Source organism: Leptosomus discolor, chromosome 14 (assembly GCF_034619465.1).
Source record: "Leptosomus discolor isolate bLepDis1 chromosome 14, bLepDis1.hap2, whole genome shotgun sequence".
Lineage (NCBI taxonomy): Eukaryota > Metazoa > Chordata > Aves > Leptosomiformes > Leptosomidae > Leptosomus > Leptosomus discolor.
In genome coordinates, this window is record NC_141404.1 from 8,889,970 (window position 1) to 8,912,928 (window position 22,959).

Below are 22,959 nucleotides of genomic sequence, written 5' to 3' on the forward strand. Positions count from 1 at the left end.
ACCCTCTTCCCTACAGCTTCTCCTAGCTTAATTAGCACACAAGAAACAAGCAAGACAAACAACTGCCCAGTGTCTCCAAAGAACAATGGCAACTCAAGACTGGCAGCCCAGGTTCAGGAATAAGAGAAAAAGAATTAGGTATTAGGAGAGAAGCATCTACAGTTTGGAAAACTTTCAGCACTTCTCAGTCCATATCTTGGTAGGGTTTCCATTGACCACAAGGTCAAACATCGCCAAGTTCTGTCCTAAATAGGAATGTTCAACCAACACCCAGTCTCACCTGATCATCTCTGTCCACCTGACAGCCTCCTGGAGCTCCATCAACCTCTCTTTGTACTGATTGCGCTCCATCAGAACCCGGGCCATTTCCACACGGGTGAAGCGGCGGCGCTGAGCTATGGGAATGTTGTCCTGCAGGGGGGAGGAGCACTGCTTCAGCCAACAAAAGATGGAAGGGGATTGATGTTAGTACAGGGCAAGTCAGGAAACAGAAAGACGTATGCGTTAGTTCTTCTGTTCTGTTTGATTATCCTCTGATTTCCCTGTATGAAGTGCTAATTCTAGACAAGTGAGCCCTAAACTATCACCCACGGACCTCTGGGGTGTTCTGCAAACCCATGGAAATTAGAATTAGAATGACCACCAAATTGAAAATCCCACCCAGGGACTATTGCCAGCAAGGTGCTTCGACAGCCTGCAAGGAATTATGAGAACTGACAGTGGTCCGTTGGTCCAGAAGTTTAGAAACCAAAGTTTTAGTTCATTAGCAAACCCACTCACAAGCAGCAAGCAGCACCACCTAATGCCAACAATCCTCTCAAGAGTACTAGGAAGGGGGCGTTCTGTTAGTACACATTGATAAAGGGCAGAAGAAACCAAAGAAGAAAAGGGCTTTTCTCTTTGGTGACACAACTTGGCCCTCCAATGAGGGAGCATACGGCTTTGGGTTAGAGGGCAACAAGAATGAGATCCTGTTTGCCTTGAGGAGTGGCAAATGAGAACAACGTGGCTAAGTTGGGGAAAAGACCTGCCCAAAAAGAAATTGTAAGGATTTGGGGAGCTCATTACTAGTAAGTAGCACTGGGTTGTGCCTAGACTGTGGCAATTCCCAAGCTCAGCCTGGCTGGTGAGTACTGCTGAAAGCTAGAATAGCATAAATTAACGGAGTCCCTCTCCAGCCTCCATGGACTTGGAATAAATACCAAGATACGTATAAATGAAAAGGAATTTTACAAACTTTTTTTTTAGTTTAAAAAAAGCCAGACCTCCTGTCAGTTCAGCTTCAAAGAACTCCGGTCCTCAGCATTTCACAAGCACAACTTGACAATTTTCCTATCTACCTAAATTCTCAACAGACAAAGTTCACCCCAGTAAAGTCAATAGAATTAGGCTAGAATTGAGCCTGCTCCATATCTTTTACAAAGTAAGAACACAGTGATATTGAAAAGAAGTGTATCTAATTCCATCCTAGTAGAGTAACATTTACAAGGAAAATCTCTGTTACTGCTTTGGTTTGCCTTTTTTTTTTTTTTTTTTTTGGCTACAGTTGATCTTTGTTGAAAAGTGTCTACCTCAGCCACAACAGTTTGAAGAGCTGCCACAAAAGAACAGTCCATGAGCCTTCTCTGCCTATACCCTGTAACAGGCAGTAGTGGCTTACGTAAAAGAAATAATGAGAAACACAATGCCGCAAGATTGAGATTACAGAATAAAAGAAGGCAGTAACTGCTGCCAAGCTGTCTGCAGAACGTGGATTTCACTGCACAATGTCCTCACGGCTTACAGCTTCACTGCCAATGTGGAGACAAGCTCTTCTGGAGAAACCCGACTACCACAAGACCCTGAGAGAAACCACACTGCAGGCTAAACTGTAATTCAAAATCAGGCAGAATCAGATAAAATGAGAAGGTGCTGAGCAGGGCACTGCTCTAGCACCGTTCTGTAGAAACCACATCGTGCACAGTATTGCCACTGTGTCAGCTGCTCATCTGGGCCAAGAGATGGTTTGAAAGTCATATGAAGAGGTAATCTCATGGCATTTATCTATTAGCAGTGCTTAACAGCAATAACCCGCAGTTCACCAGCTTCGCACTCATTGTGAATGAGGGCAGATCAATCTGCATCTCAGGACTTATATATATATGAAGTAATATAGAGTAAGTATATAAACCCCCTTTCCCCACAGGCATTTTAGTAATGTAATATACCAATTCTGTACAGAGATAGCTGCTTACATCCTCCACCTCCTCTTTGGGTTCTCGTCGGGCAACAATTGCTTCAGATTTCACTCTAGGAAACAGGAAAAAAGGCATCAAATCAGTAAGTAATACCACGGCTGGTCCTGAGGTGTTTTGGGATGAGAACCATCTATGGGAAGTTCTGTCTGCATGCATCACAAAGAAACGTGTTCAAACTGTGAGCTAAGCGTACAAATTATGAGATGCTCCTCCGGTATTTTTCCCTCTCTCTTGCAGCATGTTACTCTGAACAGCTTCACAACATCACCCCATTTCTTTGGAACATTTGATGTAAGCACTGAAATCCTGGCCACTGCAACAGTCCAGCCAATTTCTATTTCAGAGCCACAAACTCTGTTCAAATGTTCAATGAGAACTTAACCACAGGAAAACTGAGCCATTATCAGCAGTGAAAATGTTGGCTTGAGTTCGTCCTCTGGGCTGCTTCTGTTTTCAGTGCAGTGAAAAAATCCTATAATGTGAAGGATAGTTTGCCATAATGGCAAAGAAGAGAAACCAAATCCATGTTAATAACATACTTAAAGTATTTGTCCGAGTGCTTTTAATTTCTTTAAACTCCATACCAAGGTGCAGTCCCATTTGAATTAGAAGCACTTTTATTAACAGCAAAGAGACTGCGGGAAAAAAATGCTGTCTCCATCTCCTAAAGAGGCACACTTGCCCGTAAAAAGTTCATGTCCCTACTGCATAATATATTATATATTTTACAACAGACTCAAAAAGGCATTTTAAAAAATTAGACCTATTTCCACTGCTTGTGAGACTACTTTCATTTCAGATACTCTGAACAACAAAGAGACGAGTCTGTGTTATTCTTGGTAATTCTGTGCTCAGACTAGAGAGGCAACCTTCCAGATTCCAGCTGCAAAACAAACACTGTCCTGTGAACTGAGACGCTACAGTGCAATGTACAGATAGTCAAAATGTTATTATATTGCTTTGAGCCCCACAGGGCATCTTTAGTTTTATGGATGTGAAATCATCACAGGCTTTGCTAGGCATTCAGGCTTCTGTTTCTCTAGTCTGAGTGGAAAATAAGAAGTGGGATCTCTTCAAATGCTACCTCCATAGGACTTGAAAAATCTCTTCTGCCTCTTCTTCTCATTCTTAACACGAACTATTAAACAATTAACAATTCTGGCATTTAAATATTGTTTGTGGGAATCAGTATTAGCTCTTTCATTAAATAAATGGGCATTCATTCCTCTCAGAGCTGTCCCGGCTGCTGCAAGGATCAAGCTCTTGACAGCTTCCTTCAAAACTATTGGTTCTGAAACTCTCCGCCCCTTTTTTTTTTAAATTGCAAATTGCAATTCTGAATGCTTCACTCCAGTGAGCCTGGATTCGAAGTTGCTGCTGCAGAATCCTAGTCCAACAGAGGAAAATTCTGCAGGTTTTCTAACGTTCAATAATCCATTTCAATCCAATAAAAACAACGTAACACTAAAAATATCCCAGCCACCTACCATCAGCCTTGAAGTGCTCTGTAAGGTACCTTTGATTCCAATGTTAACCTCCACGAGGGAAACAGAATAAAATTAACAGAGGAGGTGGGTACCTCACTCACGTCCTCCCAGCTCCCTGGGGCAGGGTATGAATCACTCACCTTTTCAGCTCCTCCTCCAGCTCCTTGACTCTGGTTTCCATTTTGGCTTTGGCCTGCTTTGTTGCTTCAAGCTCTCCCTTCAGCACTTCTTGCTCTCCAGACAGCTGGTCCACCTTGGCAATCAAATCATTCTTCACAACGTTCAAAGCATTTCTTAAAGGTGTGAAAGGGACAATAAGCAAAAATGCCCCAAACCAGCAGCTGTCCATAAGACAGACCCGAAACTAAAGTCACAGGTACTACAAGGAGAATTGAAAAGAGTGTATATTTAAACAATTCAGTCCAGCTATAACTCACGGGCAAGTAGATTTTGACAAGAAAGAGCTGCAGAAGAACACAGAAATCACCATAATTGGATGAGGTTGTCCAGTCCTGTGTCCTGATTGACAGACCGACATCTCCTTAAGGTGGCAGAATACTGCAGAAGGCAGGCGTAGGGTAACCTATCACCTGCATAAGGTTCACATCTATTTTTAACAGAATGAAGAGCTGAAACACACCTTTCAGAACTGCTGTTATCTTAATTGTGAATAATTGTGGATAATAGTGATATAAATAAGCATTTCCAATCAGCTCTGAAAGATCTTAAAATCTTTAAAATCAGCAGCTTCCTATCATAGTAAGTTCTCCAACTCTCCTCTGGGAGTACTCTGCCTTCCTCTTCCTGGCTGCTTAGCTCTAATATCTGGTTTGCCAGCCTTTCTCAAAAAATAAGTTCATTACATTGTTTGCTTCTCCTTTATCAGCTATTACATCTTTCAAAATTCTTCTCAATAGTAAGAAAATTTTCTTTTCAAATAGAAAAACTTGCAAATAAAACCTTATAAACAGCAATATCCTCACAGAGGCTTAGACCCATATCTAGATTCCCACTGAGGTTAATTAAACGCTTGCCATTGATTTCAGTTGGGATCAGACCCTACCAGCACATTCCCAGATACTTCATCCAAGTGCCTGAAGAAAGGAAACAGTTAGGAAAGTCTTTCAGAAGAGCAATTCCTCTTCTATGATTGAAGGAACAACAAGTATTCAAGAGAACCTGTTAGATAAATGAGCAAGCCCCTGTGAGGCAGTAGTTCTGGCCAAGATCTACTTCAAGATGACATTTTATTTATAACCAGGCAGGCAGTTCAGAGCACGCAACAGTTCCTTACTTGGTCTCCAGTAGCTGCGAGTTCTCCAGCAGCAGATTCCCCACTTCTTTGCCCATTCCTGAAAAGAAAAGTCAGGCAGTTTTCACCTGTTCTCCTAGAAATGTGAAGCTTCTATGGCACTGCCTGACTCATGCTTGATGAAGAGAAATCACTTTTGTTAGGCTTTCCCTAAGCTTCTGTGTCCTGCTGTGGAGAGTGGAGTCCCTCTTGCTGAAAGACCAGGCACCACAAGCAAAGACACCCATGTGTCCTTCTGTAAAGAGCTCAAATGCAGACCTAGCTTCCTACCCCAACTTTCAGAGACTCCCTTGAGAGGGACAGAGAGATCTTCACTAACACCAGTTAGGGGAAGTCAAGTCAGTAACTCCTGGTTCAGCCATGAGCTATTGCAACCATTTTTTAACATCACTCATACAGAAAGAAGGTAGTAGCTCACGGGTTTTTCACAGAGGACAGCAGAACACTGTCCAAATTGCTGCCCACATTTGCACGTCGGTGATTTTCTTTCTTTCTTAGTATAAGCCAAACTTTCTGTTTCTCAGTACAGATTGGGGATCATAGTTGTGACCAGTTTCATGCACATGAAAGGCTTCTCATTATCAGCCTTCCACTAGAGCAATTTTAATAGAAGTTTAGATTGTCCATTGCTCTATCTACCTTTAACAATCTTCTTACAGATGTTCAAAATCCTAAGTCTCAGTCCCATCACTTAAGACCCACACTCAAGAAAACAACTACATCAGACACACTGCACTTGCACTTGGGCATCAGTGTCAATGACTGCAATATGCAGAGTGAGTTGTAAGAACTTTGAAAAATCTGGGGCTAAAAGTGAAGGCGGAATTCTGGACTTCATAAAACCAAATGGAAAGGAATTTAGAGACCAAAAGCATATTTGGATTGTTTCCTGCTGCCAAGGACTTGCTGGCTCCCGGAGTCAGCTTCTGTCTTACAGCGGGGAATAGAGGCCGCCTGAGAACTAAAGGCAAAGAGGCTTCTCCCTGTCAGGGGACAGTGCTGCGGGTTGCAGGTCATCTCTCACCACAGGTGCCAGAGCATGAAGAAGTCTCACAACCATCAGTGTTTACGTTGAAGTGCTCCTTGTCCTGCCCTCTGAACTACCTCTTCCTTTACAGCAAAGACATCAACAGTTTTCATGATCCATTATTTGCTGGTTAATTAATATTTGCAATAAAATAAAAACAACACAAACTTGAAGTAAATGAAAGTTAGAGAAACATGGTAGCATACGAGAAGTGAGAACACATCACAATACTCCAACATACAGATCCTCTTCCCACAGTTAAATGGGATGAATTTTTGATGGCAAAAGCAAATTCCCAGCAAGAATTAATGAGAAGCAGATTTTTGAAATAACTTTTGAAAAATTAGTAGACAGATAATTAATCACTTTGATGTTTCAGGCAATGTGTTCTTTGGATGCTGTGTCAAAGAATACTGCAAACAGCAAAAAAGTGAGACACACTAACTGCTGTGTAAACTGAAGTGTATTTTTGGTTTGGTAAGGTGAATGACCTGTAGCCCTTTCTTTTGTGGCACGCTGTAAGTTGATCAGAAGACCAAGAAGTCATCTGTTTATTAAATGATTTTCTTGTTCCTTTTTAGTAATTCTACAAATGATCAATTAATTATTTAGCCAGTAAGACATTAAAATGGCACAAGGACGTTACAAGTGCTGAGGGACATCAGTGTTCATCCCAGGTTTTTTGGACTAAATCTTTTTCCTTCCCATTCATTATCTATCCCCCTCTGCAGCTGTTTTTAGGACAGAAAGGCACTCTGATGAAGAGGGTGAGCTATCGAGCTAGAACTAAATGCCATACAGCATCCCTACCATCAGTATCCTCAACACAGCTTCTACCTTATTTGTGTGTGACACAGTGACAGCCCAATGCTTTAACCAGCAAGAGGTCTGAAGAGCTAGTCATGCAATAAAGAAATAGACGAAGCTTCGCCGAGCCATTAGAATGGATACTATGAAATAACCTTATGCAGGCTGTAATGGGAAAGCCCTGATCCTGGCAAAAAAAAACCCACAAAAACACTGTGGAGTGACTAAAAGGAGTTCTCTTCACCCCTTTGTGGCGCGGAGCAAAGGGAGGAGAGGTCTGGACAGAGCCCTGTCTAACAGAGCCCATCCTACACTGTCCACCTCCCATAGACGTGCAAATAGTGTGAAGCATCAAAGTGGATAATCAACTACAATAAACAGAGGAAAATCCCCAAACCACCGCTACTGACCAGCTGCGTCCTGCTTCTTGGAAAAGTGATACCACCATCACAAAAAACCAAACCAAGACAATGCAAGACATATGGAGGGATGTTGAGTGAATGGAAGAAATTTAGAAAAAAAATGCATAAAAAAGAAAAAAAAGAAAAGAAAAAAGGCCTTCGCCTTACCAAAGAAATCATCCCGTACTATGAGAGCCATCCCATACGAGAAAGGGAACAGAAAGAGATGGGGACAAAGGGGAAGAAAGGAAGAGAAAAAAAGCAGCCATTAAGTACCAATCTGTAAATAGCAAACAGAGCAGCTCATCAGCATGTGTATATCTGTGTGTGGTGCCAGTGTATGTGATGCTCAGTCGTAGCTAATCTACACCTTGTTCTACCGCAGCCTGGCCTAACAGGGATTTACACCTGAGATGTCAGGACAAGCTCAAGATGAGCTCATCAGTTTCCTCCATCTTCATCAGCTCCCCTGGACCACATGTCTTTGGGTTTCCCATCCCCACAACAAAGGCAGTTCAACAGACATTATGAACAGCGTGAGGGAAGGACAGCAGCAGGAGGAAAAACAAAAGGGGGGGCTGGATATCAAAGCTCTCATCTGGCCTCCTTGCACAGGCCCAATCCATCTCCACACTGCAACAAACTCCAACCCAACTTCAACTGGAGGTTTTCTGAGAGTAGATCACAAAAAAAGTGGCTTACAGTAAAAACAGTCTGAACTAAAAGAAAGGATGATGCCATCCCTTTCTTTTATATATAACCTCACAGAGCCCACACTGAGAGGTGTTGGACAAAGAAACGTGACAGAGCTCATCACCGCACAGCATTATGCTATCGTGGCTGCATTAGTCACCTGCCTTTACTACAGGGAAAACTTCATCCAATTTGCACTGAAATCAAGAGAGATCCCCTTGACTTCATCTGAAATTGCATGAGGGCCCAAGGATATCTTACAGAAAGGTGCAAACCTTCTGACAGAGCATGGCCCTAAGGCAGTGAGTCTCCTTCAACAAAACAAAAGATGTAGCTATCACTTATACTCCTGCCAGAAAGGCAAAGCTTCCATGAAAGACAGAGGCTTTGCCACTCTAATCCACCAAGAAAGTGCCTTTAATATCACTACAGCTATTCCAAAAGGGGGCCAGTATGCATCAACTGATCCACACTGGCCATCATGCACACGGGGGATTCCTCACAGTGTGGTTTGCTAAGAGACAGTGGGAACCTAACTCAGTCTTGCTCCCACCCAAGCTCTGCTCCAAGCACAGCACCTGTCCTGACAGAAAGAAAAGCACTGTGAGCCCCAAGACCTTGAGTGACAGGCCATTGTAACACAGTGGAGCAAACCTGCAGAAAGCCACACAAGGAACGCAGCAGGCGTGGGAGCACAGAGCGGGGACATCCCGCTGCCCAGGGACCCACTGGTGCAAGGCAACCAAGCGAGGTGAAGGTGGGAGAAGTCTGCAAAGCCAACCGTGTTTGGACAAGAGCAGGGGAGTATCACACGTGTATACCATGTCATTCGACCTCAACAAAGAAAAAAAGAAACAAGAAAGGAAACTGAGCAGAGGAGATACACACCTGAGAACTCCCCTATGGGCCATGTCCAGCGAAGCACAGAGAGACAAGGGAAAAAAAGGAAGTGAAAAAAGGATCAATCAGTGACTGAAACCAACAAAATAAAAATTTTGTTCAAAAAAAATTAACAATGACTCAGCCATTTCAATGTCAAAAGGCATGAAATAGTAAGGACAGGACCTGCCATGACTGTAGATGGCATGACTCTACATACAGGACATAAAAAAAAAAAAAATCAAGGCAAGATCACCTGTGGTACAACTGCAACCACATGCCTCAGCTACCCCCACTTTTCCTGACATGAATCTCAGGCAATCACATCTTCCTGGACTGAATAAACCTTTTTTTTCTCTTTACTTAGTCATGTGCTACTAAATGCAGAACAGCTAGTTCCACTACCTTCTCATTTCCTCTCCCCTTGTGATTTTAGCACCTAGATCTTCTGATAATAAATGTGCTCTTCAGTGATACTTCAGCTTGCAAAAGATAATTAGTTGCATTTTAAAACTTTTTTTTTTTTTTTTTTTACAGTGCAGTGTTAGGACTCAATTTGATAATCCCATTTTAACTTCTGTACAAAAAACCTACATATAAATTTAACGGTAATGCAACTGAATTTGTGTCTTCACCACAAAATCCCTGTTATTTGAAGGGCGGTTTTAATCTCCAAAGGAAACACAGTTGGGCATCCTACAACTAAAAGGAAGGACCTGCCCATAGCACACAACCAAACTTCTAGGGCTGCTTCACATCCAGAAAGTCTTGGGATAGGAGCAGGGGGAGGCAGATGTGGGAAGGAGAAGCCTACCCAGGATCCGGAGGTATGAGCCTGCGATTAACACATGAATACACAGGAAAACAGCCAACTAGTGTTTCTAAGGTTGTAGTGAGAAAGAAGTGAATCTGGTCTACAATTACCACTAGTAAATAATTGTTCTCACTACACATTCTCCAGAATACTTCCTATACAAACTCATGTATGTAAAGCGGGGGGGGAAAGCCACATATTTTATTATTTTACATTCAAAAATTGCAATGAAGAGTGCCAATTTTGTACCAAGAGATGCTGGCCACTTTGCAGATATCCAGAAGGAATGAGTGAGATGTTCCATTCAAGGAACAGACTTGCCTGCCAGCTACTGCTCAAGGGTAATTTCTGTAAGATCTTCTATTTTAAAGTCCTCTTTAATGAGATTCCTCTTTCTTTAAGAAACTGAATCCAAAATGACAGAATATTCTTTGAAGACTGATTGCCAAGTTTTGAGCGAGACTAGAGGAAGTATTCAAATTTCACTTAGGTGGGGTAAACTTCATTAATTCTTTTGATTTACAGAGAGGTCCAAATACGACCCAGAAAGCGGGAGCAACTCTTTCGGCTTGTGGATCTGGTTCCTTACATTGCTTCCATAAAGTTCCTCTGTGGCTCTTCAGACTCAAAGGTACAGCAGGAAGAGAGAATTTATCTAACAAGAAAGGCAAGATTTTGAATAACGCTGACAGATCTGTCAGTACTAAGATCTAGCCTTTTGCTTCCACCTTTACCAGACTTTCTTAGTGCTTTCTATTGCACAAAGCCAAAAAAAAAAAAAAAAAAGTATGAATCTCATTTCTTGGTCAGAGACATGACCTCTAAGATCTCTCTCTACCTTCCCTTCCTCCCTTTGTACAATCCTGGCAACATGTGTTCTCATTTTAAAGAAAACTTTTACATGGACAGAGTCAGTAGCCAGAACTCAACAAAAGGATTATTTAGATTAACATTTCTCACAGAAAACGCACAGAACCACCCAACTTCATCACAGCCCATCTCTCAGGTTTGAAATGGAACCAGGAGAAGCCTTCGTATCATGCTAGCCTACCATGTGATCACCTGCAAGAGTTTTGCCGCTCTCCTCAAACCAGAAAATTGTCCCAGCACAGACATGTACTCTTCATAATCCAGACTATGTGGTCTTCATAAGCCACACTTACAGGGACACTGTTCAACAAAGCCTCTGTACACTTTTATTACAAGCAGTAATGGCCAAACAAAACATGTCTCATGACCCAGAATCAATCACTGGTCTTTGGGCAGCCTGAAGAGGTGAAGCAGCTTTGACTTTAACTGAAACTGGGGTGATCGACATTGCAAGGGTTGGGCAACTAAAATCTTTGGCCCTTTGAAAACAACAGTCTGTATTTCTCACTGATCGCTAGGTCAGGGTACAGGGTAATCCAAAGGGGAAGTGGATTCCCAAAAGCCAGGCTTCCAGAAGTAGGAAACAGGTTGTCCGAAGCAGTTCATACACCAAGCAAATAATTTTCCTGAATAGTAACTCTTCAAAGCTGGCAATCCCTGACGGCCCAGCCATTCTGGGGAAAGGAAAGCAGCACTTGGCACAGTGGCTGATGTAAGACAGGCATAAAATCAACCATACTGTCTCCTACATAAGGAGTGCCTGAGGACCAAGATAAAAGACGGGCAATGGCAAGATTGCAAGTGTTTTTAATGCTTTGATTCTACTAGGAAGAGAGTTCCCAATCACGTATGGGGGCTGGCTAACCAAAATTCATTCCATAGCAGGTTGATGAAGCTTTAACTGCCACACGTAGCTCCTACTGACCACTTTAAGCAGGAGTCCCAACCCTTCTGCAATGACTGCTAACATCCAGGTGATTCTCAAACCTGGAAATCTTGCTTTTCCTTCTAATTTCTTAATTTTTTAAGTATCTGCCCGCGTTGGCTCTAAATGCAGGCAGAGAAAGCCTGTGCATCCATCCTGAATCTTCTGTATATTTTCTTCTTCTGGCAATCTCAAGTTGGAGGTGAAACAATAAATGTATTAACACTTCAGGTAATGGTCATCAATCCACGCACAAGAGCTCTCTTGCATGTTGCAGGCCTAGCATCATGCATCTAAAAAGCCTATCCATATAAAAAAGCACTGCGAGCATTTTGATGATAGTCACACTATTGCCTACAATAATAACAATTTCACAGATGCTTTGTCTCAGATAAACTAAGAAGTACTGTATTAACCTCCTTTCCAGTCTTCAGTCCACATCTTCATGATTAAGTCTTCGGTGAATAGGGTAAAATCTATCCTCTCTGCAGAAAGATACCCTTTTAGAGGGTCCTGATACAAGACACGAATTCAAAGCTGATACAAGTATCTTCCTAATTCAATTTCTACAAAGGCGAGCTGCTGCAAATCTGTGAATGATTCAGCTCATCCTGTTCTGGACAGATCTACAGAACCAAACTTACAAGATTATCCATAAGCAGCTCTTACATCAGGAGTCACCAGAAAGGAAACTTACACTTTCAGACCAGATCTCTTGCTACTAAATGCATAAAGACATATTGTTGGAGTCCTCACATCTCCTAAGGCTCTTTAAATCAAGCAGTAAAACTGAAAGTGAACTACACAGTTATAAACTTTGTCAGCTGTCTGTGTTGTCTGAGTATTCAAAGGCCACTCATATTGTCCTGATTCAGGAGAATAGTCAGCAGGACTTAAGCACACGCCTAAATTCTATCACGAATTGAGGTCTAGATACTCAAGAGCGCCACACCAAAAAGTATGGCAAAGGCTCAGACTGCTACCTGAGGCAAAGCCACTTCTCTGACTGCTTCAAAGTCCTAGTCAGGAATATGGAATACAACCACACTTCAGGTATCACAAGCTCCTTCAAAATCAGCCTAAAAAGTGAATTGCTACATCTCTTTGACTGACTATAAAAGGGTAAAAACTGCAATACAGACCATACTATTTCCATATAATTTAAACTTCAAAAACTTAACAAAAGGAGTTATCTTCTTGCAAATTTCAAACAAACTCTATTCCAAGTGAAATTGCTAGTGCATAAAATTACTAGGGGGAGAAATTTGGGGGGGGAAGCAGAAGGAGAAATACTGTCTTCAAACTGTTCGTGTGGGAGAATCCTACAGAAAAATAACTTATGCTTATAAAAACAACCCAAACAACAGTTACCCAACAGTTTAAGTTATTTTCTAAGTAAGCATTACTTAGAAGGTATGCATTTCAGTCACCTAATGTCTCAATTTCCATGCCATTTTTTTAAAGCTAAACATCCAAGTTCTGAAAGTGCTTCTAGAATCTTAACATAGTTGTTATTGTACCAGATGAAACAGAATGGTTCTAAACAAGTTTTTACCTAGTAGATCTGCTCCTTCATCAACATCTCCAATAACTTCGGACCCTGCTGTGGAAAGTTCATGATACAGAGAGTCTGTATTGATGCCAAACGCTTTGTTCACAATCCCCTGTGTTGGGCTGTTGTTGGAAGAAAAAAAAACAAGGACTCTTGTTACTTAGCAATATTTAAGCTGGAACATTTCTCTCTGAAATACTGAGCAACCCAGACCATTGCAATCAAAGCCCTGAGAGCACATGTTCACCATGGGCTGATTCAAGGAATGTATTGAGTAAAGAAAAAAAGCATGTTTTATTCCCCATGTCAAGGACAAGTACCTATCAGGCACGACCTCAAAGCTCACCCAGATAACTTCCTTTTAAGTTGTAATAGTTAATGACCATTCAAATTTGACAGAAAAATTTCAACTTGCAGAAGCTCTCAGATCTGACTTTTCAGACTCTGCAAGGATTCCCACTCCTATCACTTTAGACAGCAACCTCGGACAGCAGTAAGATCAGATAAGGACTCAAATGTTGAAAACAGCAACGGTCTTTTTTTCTTTGCCAACTAGTAAGTGAAATCAGCCTAAAGGGTTAGTTTCTTTGGGTGAGTCTATGTGCCAAAATGCTTCTTCACATGTCAGCAAAATGTATTTCATTAAAGGTAAATCACAGTTAATGCTTTATAATTGTATCATACAGGAGCACATTTCCACCTCTTGGTGTCTTTGGTACCGTCAAGAATCTTCTTGTGTTTCTTGACAGTTGCATGGCTCAAACAGAAAACAGCTGTTACAGGAGGTGGGGCAACCTCTGGAACTGTCATTGCCTACTCTAAAAAAACGGTCTTAATAGGTATAAACACTTTTAAGTGCCTTGCCTTGTATGAGGGGAATCATCCAGCATGAAGAGATGCTGTGCAATTTTTCCAGCAGTCTAACAGAAAGGTCAGTACCACTGGAACTTATCTCAAGCTGCGTGGCTTCATTCTTAGATAAATCAAGTCTCAGTGATAAAGCCTGGAGGTTACAAACGGGGTGCCGTAGTTGCCTCTGATATTGCAGAGTTACAGCACATTACAGAGAAGAGGAAAAAAAATAGTGGGTTTTTTCAGTTACAGAAAAATTACAGCTACCCAGACATCTGAAAGCACTGAAGAGCTACAAATGGGTGCCGTGACTGCTCCAGAATTAATCAGTTCACACAGTCTAATGGACAGCACAAGTGACAAGAAGAAACCAGCACTCAGTGTCTGACCTGAAGACCTAATTCAGCTTGAAGCTACCTCTTCAGCACTCAACTTTCAGAAGCTGTATATACTCAAAAGCATTCTGCTTTTAAAGCAGCAAGCACATTGTTCAGCAGCTCGAGTTAGCTTGTGTCTCCAGTAGCTTTCTCACTACCTGGATCAAAGATCACTGCCTGAAGACCTCCCAGTGCAGCAATCCTCTCCATTCCATTCTCTTCCTTGGGTCTGACCAATTTTCAATCTGATCTCATCAGTCACTTTTGTCTTCCCCACAAAAAGCTGTTTCAGCTACCTAGATTCCTCCTGCATCTGACCCTAAAAATTGTCCATGCATCCTACATACTCCAAGAGGAGTTTAATATATATGGTTTCACAGCTGAGAAATGCATCTGTTATTGCTGCTCATACCCTTCTCGATGAAGGTGCTCCACAGGGCAAATTCAGTCCAGATTTTTGACTGTGAGAAAATCTCGCCTTAACTTTGTCAGTGTACTATCTTCTGCATACCTGTAAGAGCTAGGGAGTTATTTTTGCTGGTGTAGTGCCAAATTACCCACTGGACAAGGGTAAAAATTAATGAATCCTGTAAAATTGATCACCTGACCTTAGTAAAAATTAATCAGGGTACATAGACTAATAACTCTAGACTAATACATGCCTCACAGAAATATGGTGCCAAAATTAATAGCCTTTAGGGAGCCTCCTATTCAGCATGAAACAGGTGATGGATAGGAACCAGAGCAGCAGAGTAGTTCAGTAAAAGTCTGCTAATTCAGAGAACTCTGTGCAGGTCCTGAGTGCATTGATGGGTCAAAACTGCTCTGATCAGCCTCACCTGGGACCCGCACCTACCCATTGGTCCAAGGGCTCCCTTGACCTCAGGCCTATGCCTTCAGTCCTTCTTTGAGCTACACTGTAGGTGTACCTGTCTTCAGCCCTGTCTCCTGCTGCTCGTGGGTAGCTCGAGGACCTAATTTATCCCCTTGTCTTGGCTGGGGCTGCTGAGGGAGCTCATTACCAGTGCTCTGCCCCTCCACTCAGAACCTGCAGGACTGGGATCGCTCCCTCGTGGAGCAGCCCTGCTCCTGCTCTTCAAACACTTGAAAAAATTAAAACTGAAAGAAAACTTGAGGTTTTAAAACTCAATTCAGAACTGATCTCTTATTAGACAAATGCATCTTTTCCCTCTTCCTGATAGTTTAAGCCCATGTCCTCATTGCCTGTCTTAAACCTTTTGTTGCTCCATCTTTCTGTCCTTCCTGATCCAGCAAGGCAAACCAACCCAGTTCTGGGTCAGCTGGACAGATCCCTCTGCAGATTACCAGCAGATCTCTGCTGCCTCTGGAGAACTCAAAGACAGTCAGGTCAGGACCCCTCATATTCGCACTAGGCAGAATATATGGACTTTCTCAAGCAGCTGCATCTTGAACTCAGTGTGAGCCACAGCATCTGTTCCTCACTTTCCATAAGACCAAGTGGAAGAGCACACAGTGAAAAGACACAATCAATACCTGTTACCAGTGCGTTCCAGGCGGGGGTCTTGACACATATCCAGCTCTGGAGTAGAGTCGATGATGTCCTGAACATCAGACCACTCATCACTGCTGCCCATTCCTACGTAAGAAAATATAGGATCAGGACTTAACAGGATGGTGTTCCTTGAAGAGACTTTTGCAGCTTTGAGGTTTCAAAACTTCATGGTGTCATGTTCAAAGTCTTAACATAGGAACAGAAGGTGGCTGATCATCTAGAGTCACAAATGCACTAGTGCTGGGAAGGTGCCCTCACAATTTCAGAGCAGGAAGACCATAAGCATCCCCTCCCCCCCCACACTATACCAGCATGTCACCAAGTTCATTTGAATCCTCATTAAAATGTCACAACCAGAAATATTTCATCCATTAAAATGAATTCCAAATAAACTTTTTATCTGTCAGCAAAAACGCTTCAAATGTAGCTTTAGCTGAGATAGAAGACAACACAGTGATTTTCCCTATAGCTTTACAGAGACTGTAGTTATGAATTGGCACTATTTACTCTTAAATAGAAATAATTTTTCAATACAAACTCTCAAGTCTACAACTGGTTTAGATACCCACTACAGTGAAATTTCACTTAAAAACTAATACATGAATTCTGCTCTGGTTTCTGGATACTCTACAGTCTGAAGCCAGTATTTAAAGAATGAGGAATTTCCTCCTCTTGTCAAGTCACATCTACTGGATACCAAACCATTCAAAAGCTCAGACTTGCACCTATTCTAAACAAGCAATACCAACACAGTGTCTGTTCATGAAAGAAATTCTTGAAGGATTAAAGACCTAATTTGTAAACTACACTAGTCCCTCAACAATGTTAGACGTGAAATTTTTGACCTTTCCAAATGGCCTCGGTAGCTAAATATGCAAAGTCCATGACAACTTGAGTGTTGATTTTATTCTTTTAGGCTGGCACTGTGCACTAGCTCGCAACAAATGCCACGTTTGAGGACAAAGCGTGACGAGTATCTGTTGCCGAAGTAGGCATCCATATACCAGTGCTTCTCAAGCTCACAGAAACAGAGGCTTCCTTTTATTTTTTCAACCTGGGAAGCTTTTCTGCAAGTACCTGAGTACCTTTTTCTGGTAGTTCAGCTCTGAGGCATGTGCGTCACTGACAGACATTTTAATTATAGATAAAATACATAATTAAAATTCAAGTATCTGTGTTTCTTCTCAGCATGGAGATCTGATTTTGCATTATGTGTGAGAAACAGCAGAACAGTTGAATATGCAGAGCACATAGGAAAAATATAACTGTCTGCCTTGAGCAGATTCCACAATATGATACTTCCACCAAGAAAAAAACAGCTTTCACATGCACAATGAGTCCATAGTTACACACGTATAGAATACGGCAGACTTTGACTCAAGCAAGCTAGTGATAGTAAACAAGCTTGTAAAGCAGCAACTGTAAAAATAAGGAGATATATTTATAGGGAACTCAAACTAGTGACATCCGTGCTCAACCTGTGATACCAATGCTTATAATAACTTGTCTTGGCCAGGATCACTGAACAGCCCACAATTTAACAGTTGGGTATGCAGAAGCCATACACTTTTACAGAGAACTACACTAGTTTTGGATGTTTGTGACCCCAGGACCCCCTCAGCTGCTAATACTATAAATACAGAATGGGTCTCAGTCATGACAATTCTCATTCAAATGCTACAACAAAAGATGTTACATGCTAGGAACCAGCTTGTGAATGTTAGCAGAGGAACTTCCTCTGTATTATTTAGACAAAAGATGATAATCTGTTTCAGATGCTAACCTCAGAGACCTATGCTCATCCCTGTGCTCCTGCACAGATTTTCTTTACGATCTTCAGGTAGTTTTACAGTCTTTTTGTATATAAGTTCATGACCTGTAAAACAGACCACTTCTCATTTCTGAAGGCTGCTGCAAGCCTAAACACAATACAGGCTGGGAGTTGCTCAGACACTACGTTGGCACAGCTATATTAAAAAGTCCTGGTTTGGGCTAAATCAGAACTAATTCTGTTTTAGTGCTTTAACTTTTCAGTTGAGTCTCCTCTAACTAACAGCATTTTCTGAAACAGCAGCCTGTTTTTCCAGACAGTGACTGTTCCTAGCAGTGATAAGGCCTGATGTTTATAGTTCGTACCAAGGAATGGGATGCAGAGAGGCCCTTGCTTATACTTGTTCTTGTAGCGACCAAGGTCACTGCTAAATCTTGTGCTCCATGTTGGGGTGCCGGGAGTGAAAAGGGTCGCACCTACAGGGAGGAGCGAACCGGACAGGTGACCCAAACCTGACCAACAGAGTATTCCATCCCATATACGTCATATTCAGTATAAAGCTGAGAGATCACGAGGGTCTCGCTCTCTTCGTCTCCTCCTCTCTTCTTCAATGGCCGACATCTGAGGAGGACTGATCCGTGCATCCCTGAATCCAGTGCCTGAGTCCAGCTCCTGTATCCCATCCCTGTCTGCTGCCGAGTCCAGCCTGGGACTGCCCCAGTGCCAGCCCTGCGGTGTGGTGGTGACGTATTGTCATCAGGGTGGAGGGGTTCGGTATTGGTTTTGTATATATTTGTACATATTGTATATATTTCATTTTTTCCTTATTCTTATTAGTATCTTTTCTTTTATTGTTATTGTTCCATTAAAGCTGTTTTTTGTTTTCTTTTCCAAACCGTAAAGTCTCTCTCCCTTCTTCTCTCTCCTTTTCCCTTTTGGGAGGGGAGAGGGGTTAGTAGAGAGCGTCTGTCATTCGTTAGTGGCTGGCCCAGCCTCAAACCGTGACACACAGAAAGGGGCTTTTATCATGTTACTACACCATTTTCTTTATTTAAACAGCCTGGTGCTAAAGGCTTAGGTGATAGCTTGCCTGACAAGAAATGATGAATTCAAGTTACTAAAGGACTCTGGGAAATGGAGAGAAAAACAAGTGTAACTTCCAAAGATTTTGGGGGGTTCTTATATAAGAAATAGACTAAAAGAGAACAGCTTATTTTGCTGAGGAAAACAACTGGGTATAGCTGCTATTTTTAAACACATCAAGGTGTGGGATAAACACACAGAAGGGAAAATAATTATTTAACCTGACTGACAAATTTGGCACATGAACAATTGGATATAAAATACCTACGAATAAATCCAGAGAAAACTAAACAGAAGCCTTTACTATCATGTTGATGAGCCCAGAAACAGCTTTCCAAAAGCTCAGTTAGACTAAGATGAGACTTGACTGTTCATGAAAGAGGTTCTACGACATGGATGAATGTAACTGCAGGGGACTGAACTCACTAACCTATTCCCATCCTGTGTATTTGTGAAACTATTCATATTACTGATGCTTTAAAAATTTGCTACCCAGAAAACTGAAAACATCCAATTAGTCTTGTCTCACTCATGTATCTTTCTAAGTAAGGCTACTTCAAATTCTATACTTGTGAAGCTGATTACCCGTCAGTCTCCCAGACTCTTCCTGTAACAGAGCCTCTTCCTGTAATAGAGGGACACAAGCACTGGGAAGTCCATTACTTTAATGACCAAATACCCAAGCTCCAGCCTCCATACCTATGCTGACGTTCCTCATCTCCTGTGTGACCTGGACTTCCATGTTCCGGCTGTTCCGCTTTTCTCGTGCCCTCTTACTGCTCTTGGTCGTGCCATTGTATTCGCTGATGGGCTGGATGCTCTCGTTCAATGGTGTGACGGCAGCAGAGGGCACAGATGACGTGGGAGTGTTGGACTTGGTTCCAGTGGTGCTTGGTGTGGCAGCTGCTGAGGACTGCCCAGACTCAGACATTTCATCTTGGGGGCACTATGGCAATTCCAGGGTGGGGGAAGAACAAAAAGGGAAAAGCACAGCTATATATTTCAACTAATCTCCCATTTGTTGGTGTATGGCTGCCTTAAAGCATTATGGAGAATGGGTCTTGCTCATTGTACCAGCTACACACCCAGTGCTTGCTGATGACTCTAGGCACTACAACCACAATGAAGCAGTGAGTTCTCATGCTGAACTCAAAAAGCAAATCCCACCTGTGAAAGGACTGATATCCTTCCTACTTTACTACTAAATATTGTTCTTCACAAGTCACATCAGTATGTGCTCTCTTCATCATGCATCTCAGGAAAGCATAAAGCACCTACAGCTCATACTGACTACAGCGGAAGCTGAAGGGCTTTGGCACTCGCGGTAAACAAGGCTAGCACTTCCCAAGACTGGAAGGCAATATGGTTATTGCTTGGGAAGGATCTGAAGTGGCCTCTTAGAGGTCTTGGATGATGTCATTACCATAAGCCATCAACACAACCTGGATGACAGAACAGCAAAGTGATTTTGGCACTTAACTGCAGAAGCAAAGCAGATACCATGCTGGGATGGTCTGACTTCGCTAGCACAGGAGACCTGTGTCCCCACAGCACCTTACGCAGAAGTGAGCCAGGCATGGGTCCAGCTTGACAATATGGTAGAAACAGGTGTCGTCTTCCCACTTCGAAATGATAGGACGACAAGACCCAAGAATTCAAAAATCAGAAGCTGACAAATTAACATAGGAGATGGAGTACCAGTGTGAAATGCACACGAATGGCTCTCAGTTTTAGACATTACAGCCCCACTTCTTGTAATACCACCTCTTGAAAAACATGTGAGGTTTTCACAGCTCTGTCAGGATTTTATACTGTGACCCTTGTTTGTCAATTAAAGCGGCACTGCTTCACAGTCAGCCAATTAACATCTTGACCAATGCTGTGCTCACTCCCAGATTCAAATGAGATCTCCCCATTCTTCATGGCAGCCCACTCTAATTACTGCCTGCAGGGAGATGACAAAATTAATGTTGAGAGTTGTATGCGCTAATGAGTTGCAATTGAGTGCAGTGACATTCAGCATCTGCACATCCAGACCCAGCTTTAATCTTTACGACTCGCCTCTCCCCTCCTGTGCAAGTACTAGAAAGATCGTGATTCTGCTCAAAGGCTGCACTAAGCCTCCCAACCTTGGAGCTGTGATGCCGTTTCAGTTCACTAATTTGGAGTCTCACTCTTTTGTTCTAATAATAACTTCACAACATGATAAAAAAATTTCAAAATGGGATGAGAGAGAAGACTGAAAAAAAGTGTTGACTTAACCCTTTGCAGCCGTATTTTTTTTTAAATCTGGAATCTTACTAAGATCTTCCTTTAATTAGACTGGCCTCTGTATGCTTATCTTAAAACACCTTGCTGCACACTGCGCTGTGGAAGTCAAAGGTTTTACATTGCATCTGTGCATTTACATTGGAAATTAATTTTTTTTTAAACTTCATTACCATTAAATACGATCCACATTTTGTATATAGTTTCTGCATTGTCAGTCTGAACAGCACCCACATTGCCACACGGACATTCAAACCATCTCCCTGCACATTTGCTGATTTTAGCATCAAGACTGAGATGGGGACTTTTCACTTAGGCTGCTACATGTGAAAACCACACTTCCCACCTCTACTTCATATTTCTGTTTCAGGAGTTACTTTCCTAATGTGTAACGAAAAAAAATCGTATCAGGTTTTTGAGAACAAATATGATCCAGTAAGCCTTGTACTACTTCAACTGCAGTTTGCCTGCTGTGCTTTCTGATGTACAAAGGGACAAAGAATATCAAGTGTAAAGTGCAACCATAAAGCCTCTTTCCCCAGACAATACTTCTGTTGGATGAAAGGATTCAGAGATGTTCTTGTACCCACTGCAAGTCTGTAAGCATAACCAAAGTCCATGAGCATCTTAGCGCTGTAAAAGAGACACCGAGGTGGGTCCACATGTCATTCTTTCTTCTTGGGAACTAGATGTCATTCAGAAACCCTGTATCATCAGTGTCTATAGGGCAATATTTGTATCAGAGATCACCTGTAACTTCTTGTTTATTGATACAATCTGCTCCTCACTCAGAAGACACCAGTGAGTAATCACCCTGGTCTTTCATTTACTCTTTAGTTATACATCTGAGTTTTATATTTACCTAGAACATGTACTTTATCAACCTACCAGCCAGTTGGAGAAATTCCTCCCAAATGTAAATACTATTAAGACGCTCCTCTTCACAGTCCAGAAGCTCTATTAATCTTTGCTGTTATCTTCCTTCTATTGTCCTGAGTGCTCCGTTAACACTAAGAATTTCACTAAGTGTACCGCTCTCCTCTACAGCATAGGAGGCGTTCTCCATAACCCATAGCTCACCCACAGAATACTCTCCACACCCACCACTTACCTACAGCCATACCTGTCAACCTCCTAAACATCAAATGTGTAGTAGTGACCTCCAAAATGCATTGCAAAGGCCCAACATTCATAGCAGTCATATGTCACCATGAGAAGCCACAATTGTATGGTTATAACACTGAAAGCATAGTACATAAAAACAAAAATGTTAAGGACTTTCATCTCCAAACCATTACATAAAATAAATGTACAACTGAATGTAGAAATAAAATAATATAATGACAGCAACTAAAACGGAAACTAGTAATACTAAGTATACAAGGACACTTAAAATATAACTATTAGTATGGTCCCATGAAGAAGGAAAACCAGTCAGAAAGTCAGGATATACATACTGGGAAGGTGTCATGTGTATGCAGTTGATGCCAGTGAAATATCAGAGCTGCTGAGGAAGAGGCAACAAGTGTGTGAGCAGTACTGCTGAGATTTCAGTCATGCAAAACATTTAAGAAATAGCATTCCACTCAGTGTGCAAGAAGCTTGCAGGAGGAAAATCTCCATTCCAAACTGGAAATCTAGTCAGTCAGTCAATCACATCCTTTAATTATTCATAGGTTTGCTCCGTACTCTTAGGAAATTCTCTGTAACATGCTACCCCATCCAAGTCTTCCACAGCCCAAACTCTCTTAACTCCACCCTAATGGCTAGCCTCCTTAAACCCAGCATCCCACTCCTCAGTTCCCCTAACGAGCACCAACACAAATCCCAGCACTACCCATCAGATACTTCTGGAGTAGCACACTACTTCTTCTGCACAACACTTTCTTGTAACCCAAAATGGATTTTTTTGCCTAACACCACCACCACATCACTATGAGATCTAGCCAGTAACTCTCCATTACCTGAACTTGGCCTCCAAAGCTTCCAATTTATCTGGGTTCCTGTTGCATTCTCCTGCAATGCAGATGCTGGGCTATCAGTGAGATCCACTCAACTTTTCAGAAGTTC

At 42.0% G+C, this 22,959-nt stretch overlaps 1 protein-coding gene across 3 annotated transcripts in view; it reads right to left on the minus strand.

Moving 5' to 3' along the window:
- MAPK8IP3 (mitogen-activated protein kinase 8 interacting protein 3) overlaps positions 1 to 22,959 on the minus strand; it is a 79,046-nt gene that overhangs the window by 21,148 nt on the left and 34,939 nt on the right. For 2 of the 3 annotated variants that reach the window (XM_086473071.1, XM_086473069.1), the window contains exons 7-14: positions 19,321 to 19,567; positions 15,749 to 15,851; positions 13,008 to 13,126; positions 8,853 to 8,864; positions 5,019 to 5,076; positions 3,865 to 4,017; positions 2,208 to 2,289; positions 281 to 432 (exon numbers count right to left, since the gene is read on the minus strand). In XM_086473071.1, coding sequence (XP_086329197.1) covers positions 281 to 432; positions 2,208 to 2,289; positions 3,865 to 4,017; positions 5,019 to 5,076; positions 8,853 to 8,864; positions 13,008 to 13,126; positions 15,749 to 15,851; positions 19,321 to 19,567 — 926 coding nt within the window. Of the gene's footprint in view, positions 1 to 280; positions 433 to 2,207; positions 2,290 to 3,864; positions 4,018 to 5,018; positions 5,077 to 7,439; positions 7,458 to 8,852; positions 8,865 to 13,007; positions 13,127 to 15,748; positions 15,852 to 19,320; positions 19,568 to 22,959 lie in introns of all 3 variants that reach the window. The other variant, XM_086473070.1, reaches the window with a different exon arrangement.